Source organism: Urocitellus parryii, chromosome X (genome assembly GCF_045843805.1).
Source record: "Urocitellus parryii isolate mUroPar1 chromosome X, mUroPar1.hap1, whole genome shotgun sequence".
Taxonomy (NCBI): domain Eukaryota; kingdom Metazoa; phylum Chordata; class Mammalia; order Rodentia; family Sciuridae; genus Urocitellus; species Urocitellus parryii.
In genome coordinates, this window is record NC_135547.1 from 30393279 (window position 1) to 30406380 (window position 13102).

The 13102-nt window shown below is 38.8% G+C and overlaps 2 protein-coding genes across 4 annotated transcripts in view; one reads left to right on the plus strand and one right to left on the minus strand.

The window, feature by feature from the left end:
• Positions 1 to 2273, plus strand: part of Tmem255a (transmembrane protein 255A) — a 59190-nt gene extending 56917 nt beyond the window's left edge. For both annotated transcript variants that reach the window (XM_026379565.2, XM_026379566.2), the window contains one exon: positions 298 to 2273. In XM_026379565.2, the coding sequence (XP_026235350.1) occupies positions 298 to 456 (159 nt within the window). In that variant the 3' untranslated portion in view covers positions 457 to 2273. The remainder of the gene's footprint in view (positions 1 to 297) is intronic.
• Positions 2274 to 3140: 867 nt separating this feature from the next.
• Zbtb33 (zinc finger and BTB domain containing 33) lies at positions 3141 to 12282 on the minus strand. Of its 2 annotated transcripts, XM_026379568.2 has the most exons (3): positions 11912 to 12282; positions 8197 to 8234; positions 3141 to 8028 (listed from the first exon to the last, which is right to left on the minus strand). In XM_026379568.2, the coding sequence occupies exon 3, from the start codon at positions 8024 to 8026 to the stop codon at positions 6005 to 6007; it is 2022 nt and encodes a 673-aa protein (XP_026235353.1). In that variant the 5' UTR covers positions 8027 to 8028; positions 8197 to 8234; positions 11912 to 12282; the 3' UTR covers positions 3141 to 6004. The 2 variants fall into 2 exon arrangements, with proteins under 2 accessions (XP_026235353.1, XP_026235352.1); XM_026379567.2 differs by lacking the exon at positions 8197 to 8234.
• Positions 12283 to 13102: the final 820 nt, after the last annotated feature.

Sequence of the window (13102 nt, forward strand, 5' to 3'; positions counted from 1 at the left end):
GGTTTTAGATGCAATAAAGGGAGAGGTGTATTCAGAGACAACACATTAGAAGCAACAGGATTCAGTGGATGACTAGATGCACGGTTCAAGGGCAAGGAGCAGAGGATCACATGAGGCTTGCAGCCTGAATGAGTAAGAGAACATGGGACCACCTGTTTCACATCCCTCATCAACTTTGTAAGGTTTAGAAGCTCTTTGAAATAAATCTGAATATTCATTTTTATGTAGTAATGATTATTCATGGAACTACAAACTCAAACTCACTGTCTAAGCTGATGTTTTCTTTTTATTACACAGCATTCCAGTGTCTTTCCATCCTCCCCTCCCTCTGGACTCTCTGATGAGCCCCAGTCTGCTTCTCCCTCGCCCAGCTACATGTGGTCCTCGAGTGCACCACCCCGTTACTCTCCACCCTACTATCCACCTTTTGAAAAGCCACCACCTTACAGTCCCTAAAGATGAATGCCTGCTGGCTATTGAGATTTTTGTGGCTTTTGTATTTCTGCTTTAGTGGAAGTGTGTAGGGTACAAAATTTTAAGTGTGACTCTTATGCATAAAGTTTTGCAATGGCCTGCCAGGCTAGGGAGAGATAGGGATGAAGCTTATTTGTTATCAGTGCGGAGCAGGGATGGCTAAGCTGAACCCAGCACTCCCAAGAAGGGCAGCTCACACTTTTAAGTGAGGCTGGGAACCAACCCAGCAAGAAGCTTGTCATGTTTGGACCTGCATTACCCTATGCTCCACCTCTGTATTCAGCAAAAGCATGGTTGCCATCTGTTTCACTTTATGTAAAGGAGTGTTGTCCTCAGGCTCTTGGCAGATTGCCACCCTAGCACCCTGGTTGAAGCGCCCAGCTTATAGGCCCTATCTTTCCCTACTACTAATGTCAGTCCTTAAGGAAATTTCCCAGCTGATGGAGCTACACAGTAGTTCCAATACAGAGAGTTCTGGCTAAGATTTTGTTTGCTCATTTGGATGTTGAAAAAAGCTGCCCATATCTCACTCCTTTCTTCTCTGTATTGTAAAAGTGGCTGTTGTGATCATTTAGCTCAGCTTTTGTTATTGGTACCTCCTAAAGGGAAAAGTGCAATATTCCCTCTTCTAGAGTAGTGGGAAACAGGATTGATCTGGAAGCACTGAAATACAGAGCAACATATAAGCTGTTCTAAGTAGATCTCGATAATACATCTGATAATTTAGGAGACTGTGGTTTTACTACATGTTGCATCATTGCAAAATGCATTTGCTACAGGAGATACAAATCTTACAGTTGAAATTCAGAGTTTAAAAATGCTAGATTAGGTTGGGTTGTAATATGAATTGTTACTAATCTTTATGACTATTTAATCTTCAAATATTGTGCTTCAACCCCAGCAAACCGCACGTATCCTGCACCCCACCCTAAAAGAATCATCTGTATTTTAATGCCACTGCTCTTTTTGGTCCTTTTTCTGTTGAGACCAATCATGACAGCATTCAATTCAAGATTATGAGTGTTACAATGCTGCTTTAAGTCTGCAAAACCTCAAATGTAGCCAACTTGACAAATTCTTAAGTGTTACCGTAGATTTAAAATCCATCTGGTACATTGTGGTATTTGTACAGTTCTCTTAATTATACATAGCTTTAAACCATCAACCTGATGAGTTTAAGACACTTTGGCATCCATGCCTTCACTTCAGAATGAACACTTTCATTGGGATCTTGTGTTAACCTGAGAATTGATTGGTTTAAAGACAGATTGTTAATCCTACACTTGTATAATGTAAAAATACAGGGCTACAGGAGGGTACCTAATTAGACAGTTCTGCAAACATGGAACATATACTGGAAAATTTTCCAGCCAATTTTGCTACCTCCTGACTTGATGGATTAGAGGTAGCAGACAAATGCTGGTGCTCCCATCTACCTTGTAGACACCTGACCATTAAGAATCATCAAGGCACAACTAGTGCACTCATTGTTCACAGTAAATGTTTGCAAAATATCATTTAATTTTTAGCATCATGAATGTCTTATCCAGATTTCAAATCTAAAAATCTATAATCCTATGCGTTATACAAAATCCCTATTATTTTTTACAGTTCTGAGCAGATTAAAATTCTATTGGATTTCAAAAAGGGACTAATAACCAATTGACTTACTATACAAATGTCAACTTGTAATACTCAAAATGAATTTTTTGCCATTTACACTTTACCTTTTGCTTTAGTGAACGTGTATATTTTTAAAGGCACCATTACACAGTATATCCTACATTTCTTAAAGTGTTGAGATTCTATGACTCATTTCTATGTATTTTTCTTACTTTACAAAATAACTTGAAACAGTATAGATTTTGTAACACTTAATTTCAGCAGCTTCTTTTTTATTACATTGAATTATATAAAGTGCATGTTACCTTAGAAAAATATTTGCTGCTTTACTCTTTTGCAAAACATTTGCTGTAATGAAGGAATTTGTATTTCCAATATGTATCTTGACTGCATTTTGTAATATTTACCGCTTTATTCCTAATTCTGCTTTAGAGTATTGAACAGGGCATGAAACATTAAATATTAATCCAGAACCTGTATAAACTGGATGTTGCTTAAAATCTGTATCACTGCCATGTTGAAAACCCAGACTGCTTTTGTGATGATTCAAATTAATAAAACTATCCTCCTCCTTATCCATTTACAGGTGTCCTTATGGTATCTATAAAAGTTTAGCAAATGCTCTAAAGTAACTAACTCATTTGGACTATTATGGTTCAAGAAACAATGAAACATGATTAACCAATATATAAAATCTAATGGGGCCAAGTGTGGTGGTGCACGCCTGAAATCTCAGCAACTTCGGAGACTGAGGCCCTAAGCAACTTAAGTGAGACCCTGTCTCAAAATAAAAAAATTCAAAAAAAAAAATGGGCTGGGGATGTGACTTAGTGGTTAGGCCCCTCTGGGTTCAATCCCTGGTACCAAAAAATAATAATAATAAATAATAATAAAAAAATAAAATAAAAAACTAATGTAATATTTTGCCATGCGGTCATCAGAAACACAGCTCCAGTTCCCTGCTACAAAAATTGAAAAACAACAGAATATAAACTCCTATATAATTTCTTAAATATACTCTTAATAAGAAACACACTCAGAAGTTAGAATTAAAACATTTTATTTTGCCATAAGAAGCTCTATGAACTAATATCAGATGATGGTTAATGAAAAGTAGAACTTAAAGTCATGACACGGAGAATTGTACAAGTATGAACATTACAGTATTAGGGGAAATGAACAGGGTTTCATATGACTGACAAAGGTGAAGAAGCCAGTGATGCTGAATTAGCACTTAATTACTTAGAATATGCATGCCTTGACGATACAAAATACCTTGATCAATGTTTACCGATTGTTTTATCTTCTTAGTACAGTGGAAAAAATGTGGCATTATTCCCTCATAGTGGTTGTACATAGGGGATAATTACCACCCAGATGATAATAATCAATTAAAATGTTTAATCCTGCAAGACTGTTATACCATTTTAAAATCTCTGCTTAGTCTGAGCATTTGAGTAACAAATTTCTACTTTGAATAGTTACTGTCCAGAATATTTACAGGTAATTTCACATTAGAACAAATTTGAAGCCCACCTGAAAGAATAAAGGAAGTTCAATAGCTGTAAAGCTAAGTATAAAATAGAAAACCCCATAGTAAGTTTTAAACAGCAGCTTGCTACAAATTTCCAATACAGTAAAGACTGGGAGTGAAGAGTTTTTGTCCAAAAGGAGTATTCTACATGAACTCTTGAACTTTGAAGAAGGAAACTTCTAGAAAAACTGAAGATCCTGAGACACATGCAAGTAAGAGTTTTCTGGCAAAATTGAAATTTAATTTCCAGTTTTCCACCTCCCAAAAAACTCCGGAAGATACCTTTAAGTATGACAGATTTTTAAATTTTCATATTCAGAATTAGCACAGCAGCAGCAAATAATTATACCAATATTACTCAGAACTGATAGTTTTCAATTATAGAATTAATTCCTGGCTTGTCATAATAAGCTTGTAGAAATGACCAAGTTTTATTATAACAAACTAATTTATCTACAGTTGAGTCCAAAAGACCTGGAAGCTCTGCTGGCATCAGTATCATTTACAATGGCATAAGTAATTATGACTAACTGCTGAAATAACATTAATGAAACTCAAATTTCCACTGAGAACACTTTATAATCAGAGAGTAATGTTATATCTACACAGAAAAGAAACAGATATGGTGATTTCAGAGATCAGAGTCTTAAGTTATAAGATGATTTCAAATTTTCTAGGTTTAGTTGATAAAATGGTTTGAAGGCCTAGACTCACAGAACAGAAAACAGATAAATGCACATCACTCCACCACTTGGTAAACAAAGGATAATTCTTCCTTTTCCTTGTATTATTGCAAATACTGATGCCAAATACCCTCAGCTACCAACTTAAGATACACTGAATGATGTATATATGAGAAGTTATGATTAAAGCTTTAAGTTCAAAGTTAAGAAATAGACTATTTTTTTTTAAATACATGGTAAGGAGAAAGAAATATCTATGTTGAACTAAGAAATACTTAAGCAAGTTTATGAATGACTAATAACTATGCACAACAATCTTTTTCAGTATCTATTATTTTTTTCCTTTGCAAAAAAAAAAAAACAAACATTTACAGTTCAACAAGTTAATTGTTATAAATGCTAGGCTATATATTTGTGCCAACCCACTTCCTTTTATTACTAGCACTTAAGTTTTAACTTTACTTTCTAACTGTTTAAATATGTCATTTTAAAAGGAAGAAAGCTGGTATTTATTGTTGTCAAGATTAATGGGAATTGACAAGCCTATATACCATTCCACGTGTAGTTTCTGATTGCTATATTGTGGTAATTTGCAGATGGAATGGCACTTACTTTAGAAGGGGTAAAAGTAAGATCTTGCTGAAAGGAACATACTAGATCACAGCTTCAACTATTTCAAATGAAAACTTCCTATAGAGGATCTAAGAAATATGAATATTTAAAAATATATGCCAATAGCCTTCACCCAAAATACATGAGTCTCATCTATGAAATCTACCATTTACAAAGATTTATACATAATTAGATTATGTATAAAAATTAATTTGGTGGCTTTTAGATTCAAACTTTCTAACATTTTATGGGAATATTAACCATATCAAACAAAAAGGAAATCTCCACTTGATTCCATTCTCTCTTATGTAAGAGCAGAGAATTAAAAAAAGTGTGACAGAACTTGTGTGTCTCCTGTCTGCATTATGAAGATTTGTTTTTCCACTAGTTTTTCTGCCTACACAGATCACATTGCAAAGGTAGATAGTATGGCCTAGCCACCAAAATCTTTCACAGACAATGGCAATAAAGGCAAGGATTAATTCTAATTAACTAAAAACTAAGTCATTCTTCATACAAGACTCATCTGCATGGCTATTTTCATGAGGGGAGGCAGGAGGTTGCTATCCATTTGGACTAGCAGAATACACAATCAAGTGGAGATTTGTTATGAAATATTCTAGACCAGTTTCAGAAGTTTTTTATGTCATATACAAGACAACACACATTTATAGTCTCAATGTAAGAAAACCGAGAATTCAGCAGTAAAGTGCTAACATGGAAGGGGAAGGTTGTATGATGTACTAGGGTATGCTAGTAACTCCAGTTATTTTCAAAAAACATTCAGACTGCTTCAAATTCTAGTCAGAAAACTATCCCTCCATGCTTTTTCATTCTTGCCTCTTTTAAATGAGCTGAAAGCTAACTATATAAACATACTGAGAGGGGAAATTCTCAACCTCTACTGAAACTTTAAGAAAAATTTGCTTCTAAAAACCATCAACAATAATCCAACTAGACTACTTTCAGATGATATGGCAGATCAAAGTAACTTATTTTCACCTTAATTGGTTTTACAGGTCTTCTGAAATCCCTGCCCCTTAACCCACACCGAAACTTCCTGATATTTCGAAGGAGTTCAGTAAGATTCTGGTATTATAAACTCAAACTCTGTACTGCCATCTGTTACATTCTGTTTAAAAATTGAATCATTTTCCTGCTGAATAAAGATATCTTCCCAGGTCATTGGCTTGTTCTGAGTAGATGTGGTCCCTACTGGAGGTTCCTTTCCAGCATCAACCTTATACCCAATACCATCATCCTTCATTACAGGCACAGTGCTTGACCTATCAGAAAGGTATGCATATTGTCTGATCTGTAAAGATTTGCATGGATGTAAACGGTAAAGCTTCGAGTCCCCAGAAGGATCTTGACTATGAACCGACTTCATATGTGAAGACATAAATTGATAGTTGATGAAAGATTTGCCACATGCCAAACACTGATACCTTCGCTCCCCTGTGTGATGAATTTCATGCTTTGTACGATATTCTGCAAGAGGAAATACCTTCTCGCAGTAACGGCATGGATACTTCTTCTCCCAAGAATGAATGTTAAAATGTCTCCGCAAGCTTGTCAGACAGACATATGACCTTTTGCATACAATGCAGATATAATAAACCCTTCCATCTACTATTAACTCATAGTGATCATCATGTTTTACTTTCATGCGTTTGCTTGCTGACTCATTGCCAGATGTTTTTGGTATTTCATTCTCAAGTCTGGCTTCCCCTTCATCAGGGTCATCTTTGACAGGGATCACTATGTCATAAGTATCTTCACCGATATTCGCATAAACCTTGCAACCAGTCGACAAGCCTTCAATTTCAGTAGCTGTGTCTAAAGTAATGATCTTCTGACCCTCCATTAGGTGTTTTGATCCTAAACCTGGATCATTAGTGTTTCTAGTAATTATATCTGAAATTTTTAAAGAATTAGAAAGTGGTTCTTGCAGAAGTGTAGGAATCTGCATCTTCTGTATCAATGATCCATCAAAAGTGGTATTTTGGGACGTATCAGCCTGAGGGACCAAAGATGTATTACTGACTGCAGAGTCTGGACTGGAGCTAATAGTATCATCATCATCATCTATAATTTCCTCCTCCTCCTCTTCACTGGCTTTGTTTCCTGTTAAAACAGCACTATTTGGTGTCTGCTGATTCTGCATAAGTAAATTGATTGAAGAAGACATATGATTTGGAAGTGAAGAACTGACATTTGGTGGTGTAGTAAGTGGTGCCTGATTTAACAAAATAATATTGGGAGTCAGATGTGTTGGAGCCGAAGATACCAGCAATTGTTCACTTCCTTGTGTCTGGCTCAGAGTTGCCTGATTCACAGGAATAGGAAGTTTCTGAGTAGGTGTGATATTTGTTAAAGGGGGAGAGTTATTGCTAGCACAAGGTGCAACATCTGAAATAGCAACAGGGCCTGTGTTAGGCTGGACCTGTGTCACTGCATTGTTATTTGGCAAAGTCTCCTTTGCAGGCAAAATCTCAGAGCAGAAAATGACATCATCATCATCATCATCATCATCAGAATCAGTAACAATGATCTTTTTCGTTTCATAATCTTCAGCAGATAATGAAAATGACTCTGTTATGATAGGCATTATAGTCGCCCCATTATCTTGGGTTTCATCTTTTGATTTTTGTATTACAAGGTTTTTGTCACTAGAATCAGGAGGCAAGGTTTCAGTACTACCATCCTGAGGTGTACCCGAGATGCTTTTAACCTGTGATAATGGGACACCAAGCTCTGCTATAAATTTCACTCCTAATAACTGCCCTGATTTAATTAACTCATCAAGTAAATCTGCTCTAACACGGACAATTTTAGAACTATAGATATAATTGAGGATTTCTGCAAAGATCTCTGCTCTTATAAAGCTCAGTTCAACAACTTGCCCAGCAACTGAGAAGAGCTGATGGAAGTATGTACTAGAAGCTGAAAGAATATTCCTGTGGGCGCGGAATTTTCGGTCTTCCACAATAACAGTAACATCACAAAAGAGTCCATGGCCTCGTTGCTCATTCAAGGAGTTCAGCAGACTGCCAGAGTACTGAATGTCTGTAGCAGAAATCAGTTTTCTACTCTCCATGCCTATAAGAGAAAGGGAGGGGGAGGGGACAAGGAAGGATTAGGGAGAAAAAAAAAACAAAAGTACTTCATCATTCAGTATTTAAGCCATGGAATCGTTAAATAGTTTATCAAGTTTTAACAGAAGTTTGACATAACTTTTTGGCTTTTTCAGAAACTGTTCATACAGACCGGCATTTGGACGATGTATCAAATCTCATGACTTCTCCCTGAAAAGAGTCAAGCAAGTTTTAAATTGCTAGACAGATTAGAACAGTAATCTCCATAGTCACCTTCCTTTGAATCTGATACATGCATCTCCACTAGGAGTTTTTTAAAGATTAGAATTCATTTACTTAGTCCCAATTTGGGGTTTCCTCCTCAAGAAGAGCTAAGAGGGATATTTTTTTGCTTTTGTTTGTTTGTTAAGAGTACCGGGGATTTAAGCCAGAGGATCTCTACCACTGGGCAACAGATATCCCCAGCCCCCACCTCACCTTTTTTTTTAATGTTTAATTTTTAGTTGTAGTTGGACATAATATCTTTATTTATTTTTATGTGGTGCTGAGGATCGAACCCAGGGCCTTGCATGTGCTAGGCGAGCACTCTCGCCACAACCCCAGCCCCCCACCTCACCATTTTAATTAAATTTTGAGATGGTGTCGCTAAGTCATGAAGGTTCACCTAGAACATGTAATCCTGCCTCAGCCTTGCAAGTGCTGGGGTTCCAGGTGTGAGCCACCATACCAGGCAAGGGTTAATTTGGCTGTCTTAAAAGTGTTTTAAGGAGGGGCTGGGTTTTGGCTTAGCGGTGGAGCATTTGTTTGCCTTTTAGTTGTAAATAAAAGGTAAAATAAAGGTATTTTATTTACAACTAAAAAATAAATATTTTTAAAAATTGTTTTCAGGAAAATCCTCACCATAAATGCATAATAGTTATTTCATCTGTAATGAATGACTTAAATGTCAGTATTCAATACTGAATCTGAAATACATCCTCTTCCTAAATTTTCTTTTTTTTAATTTTTATTATTAGTTGTTCAAAACATTACATAGTTCTTGATATATCATATTTCATACATTTGATTCAAGTGGGTTATGAACTCCCATTTTTACCCCATATACAGATTGCAGAATCACATCGGTTACTCATCTAAATTTTAACTATTTTTAGGATTATATTAAAAAGCTACTCTCCACAGCCAAGGACACTACAAAGGCTGACAATTATTATTTCACAACTCAATTACTTTTTTGTTCTTATTTAAATTGGGGTGCCTCATCTTGATGAACTATTAAATACTTTTTTGTCCCTTTCTCTTTTTTCATCCCCTTGCCCATCCACCTCACCTCTACTTTACAATCTCCAGAAGTGGAATGTTAAAAACGGATTGTCTCCACAGGGGTGGAGCATGCCCATAATCTCAGAGGCTCTGAAGGCTGAGACAGGAGGATTGTGAGTTCAAAGCTAGCCTTAGCAAAAGCCAGGCGCTTAGCAACTCAGTGAGATCCTGTCTCTAAGTAAAATACAAAAATGGGTTTAGGATGTGACTCAGTGGTCAAGTCCCCATGAGTTCAATCCCTGGTACCAAAAAAAAAGAAAAAAAAGAAAAGAAAAAAAAAGAGTGCTGAGTGAAGTCCATTAACAAATGCTATCATGAAAAAAAACAGATAATGTAAAAGGAAAGCATACCATTTCTTAATGCTTATTTGTATGAAAAACTGAAACATTTCACTTTGTTGGTTAAGAAGTGAGTGCACACGCCTGTAATCCCAGCTACTCAGGAGGCTGAAGCAGGAGGATTGCAAGTTTAAGGCCAGCCTGAGCAACTTAGCAAGACCCAGTCTCAAAATAAAATAAAAGAAAACATGCTGGGGGTGCAGCTCAGTGATAGAGTGCTTGCCTAGCATGCACAAGGCCCTGTACTTGCAAAAATAAGCAAACAAATAAATAAACATATTATGTTCACTGGCCAGGCACAGTGGTGCACACCTGTAATCCCAGTAACTCAGGGTGTTGATACAGGAGGATGGCAAGTTCAAGGCCAGCCTTAGTAATTTAATAAGACCCTCAGCAACTCTGCAAGACCCTGTCAAAATAAATAAATAGATAGATAGATAGATAGATAAATAAATAAATAAATAAATAAAGGGCTGGGAATGTGGCTTAGTGGTAGATTGCCCCTGGTTCCAATCCCCAGTACTCTGGGGGAAAAAAAAATCCTGCATTGGTATGAAAACTTTTTCTTGCCAAATGAGTTAGCAAAAATGAAAACATTGGGGGCTGGGGGATGTGGCTCAGTGGTAAAGTGCTTGCCTAGCAAGTGTGAGGCACTGAGTTCAATCCCCAGCATCACCAAAAAAGAAAACATTAACTTATTGGAACAGAAGAGACATTACTTTAGAGTGTGGGGCATGCCATTAAATCACACTGCTGTGTACCACCTCCAAAGCACCTTTTTTTTTTTGCACTTAACAAAAGACATCTCCAGTAACAATGATGCCAAAGTTGTAAAAAATTTAAAAAAATCCCAACACACACATACACACCGTGTATATGTGTGTGTATGTGGATATCAGCCATTATTGATAAATACCTTTAGTAAAGATATATTTTTATTGTTAATATTCTTTCCCTTTGAAGTTACCCAGAGTATCACTATCACAGTTAACACACTTGAAAGGCAGAACATCTCAAATTCATTTTTCAAAATTATAGCTTAAGCACAAACAAACAAACAAACAAAAAGCCTAAAAATCAAGGATATAAAACATCATCTGTTAGGTGTTGCCTGGTTAACAGTACCAAGGAATTCTAGGTTACCAAAGGCATTCATCAGAAAGGGTGACCTTTGGAGTGCCAACAACCAGGGCTTCCGAAATATGGGGATTTCGTCAGAAGTCACTTTTAAGTGGAGAGATGAGTTGTCTGACTACACTCCCACGATTTTTGTTTGCAAATAATTTGTTTGCAAATAATTTTTCCCATGTGGGAATGCGTCAAATGTATGTGTCTAGGTGACACTGGGACTTGGTTTCATTTGACTTGTGGTCCTTTCCTGCCCGTCAGGGTGGGCCCAGGTCAACACAAGTTGGTCTGCACCCTTCCTCCCCCAAGATTGGCAACCTGACTGTGGAAAAGCCATTTCACATCATTGTGTGACAAATCCTTGATCGAGGGCAGGTTCAGTGGGGCTGGTTAAAGCGGAAAAGAGAGAAAAGCCATCCGCGAGAGAGTGAAACAAACCGACACGCGGCTCCCTGCAGCAGCTGAACCCCCATCTCCTTTCCTCCGCCTCCCTCTTCTCCATTTGCACCCTACCAGCTGCAACTGAGGTTTTTTAACCCCATTTCACGTGGAAACCCAGCTCCTTGCAAATACAGATAGATGGAGGTACAAACAGTGGAGTGAGGGCGGGAGGAGTAAGGGGTGCCGAGGAAAGTAGAAGGTGGCGAACAGTAGGGTGCGGTGTTGGGGTGGGGGGGGCGAGGCTAAGCAGGCGGCATTGTTATGCCCCAGGAAGGGGACGGAAGGGGAGGATGGGCCAGGCAGGAAAGCTCCAAATCAAACCAGGGACTGGGCGGAGAAAAAGAGGCCCAGAAAGGAAGGCAGCGGGGCGAGGTAAAGCCAAGTGGGTTTCTATGGTGGGGTCCCCACGCCCCGGGGCCTACCCAGGGCACCGGCAACCCTTCAGCCTCTGACGGCGAAAGGGACCACGCCGCGGCCCTCCGGATTCTTCCCCTCCTTCGCTCCCCGACCCACACAAAGAAAGAGCCGGAGGAGCAGAGCCTAAGACTCCGCCGCTTCCTGGTTCAAGTGAGGCGAAAGCAAACGCAGGCGCGGCCCAGGGACCGAGGAGGCAGGCACGCTCCTTCGCCCCCTCCCGGATTGGGGCCGGGTCCTCACCTGCTTCCTGGCGCCGCCGCTGCTCCTCAGCCGCGGAAGGGTGGGAGTCCTCCAACAACAAGAAGCCGGACTCCCGGGCGATTCTGCTGCTTCTTTAAACGTCGCTCCAGTCTTGGTCGACGTCGACGCGGCTACCGCCTCCTGCCGCCACGGCTGCTACAGCTGCCCCACGCCACCGACAGAGGGCACAGCGCGGGGGCGAAGCTCTGAAGTCAGAGGCGCCCTCCTCTTCCGAGTGCAGTCCGAGGGTTTCCGGAAGGCCCCGAGCTCTACGCGACTCCGCTTCGGCACCCTACTCAGCCTTCGGCTCTTTCCGCAAAGGGGCGGAGGAAGACTGCGAAGTTCTTGAAGCTCTTTCCGGAGGGCAAAAGGGTGGGAAAAGGAAAGGGAAAGATCAGGTAAGGCTGCCACTAGCAGTGGGGAGCGGAAAGGGTGCTACTCGCATTCGTCGAAATTCAGTATAAGCTCGTAGGGCATAAAAACCATTAGTGACTATATAGGTTTCCTTTCTTTTGCAAGTTTGAATTCTACTCTGAATTAGCCTGATACACCATCTTGATGAACCACCATGAAATATAATCTGAATAAATAAAATTCATCAACTCATGATAATACAAGTTTTAGGATAACAGTAAATTACAGTTACTATTTTTAAGGAAGGAATCTAGCGTTTGGACAGGTACTGTCTTAATCTAATGCTAAATTCTTCATTTCGACTAACATTTATCGACCACCTGTTTGATCTATAGCATGTGCAAGGCTCTGTGGAATACAAAAAAAAAAAAAAAAAAGGAAAGCCATGGGTCTCTACCTTTTCAGAGCGCTCAGTAGATAGGCACACAAGCATTGAAAAATTTGTACACGGTATAGAAGCACAGAGAAGGGAATGACCAACTGAATATTGCCATTTGAGCTGCATCTTGCATTGTCGATTTATTATTTCTGTAGCATTTCATCCTTTAGGGACTGACACAGATTAAGCAGTCAGTAATTATTTAATGAATAAATTAAGTTGTGAATTACATAATTTTAAAAAATGCTCTGGTAATACCCTCCTAAGTACCATTATGAAACAAACAACAGGATGGGTGTTTGGAAAGCAAAATATTTCCCTTCAGGCTGATTATTGATCATATTCAACTAGGGAAACAAGTAGTAACTTTTCTGTGGCAATTAAGGCCATTCACCACC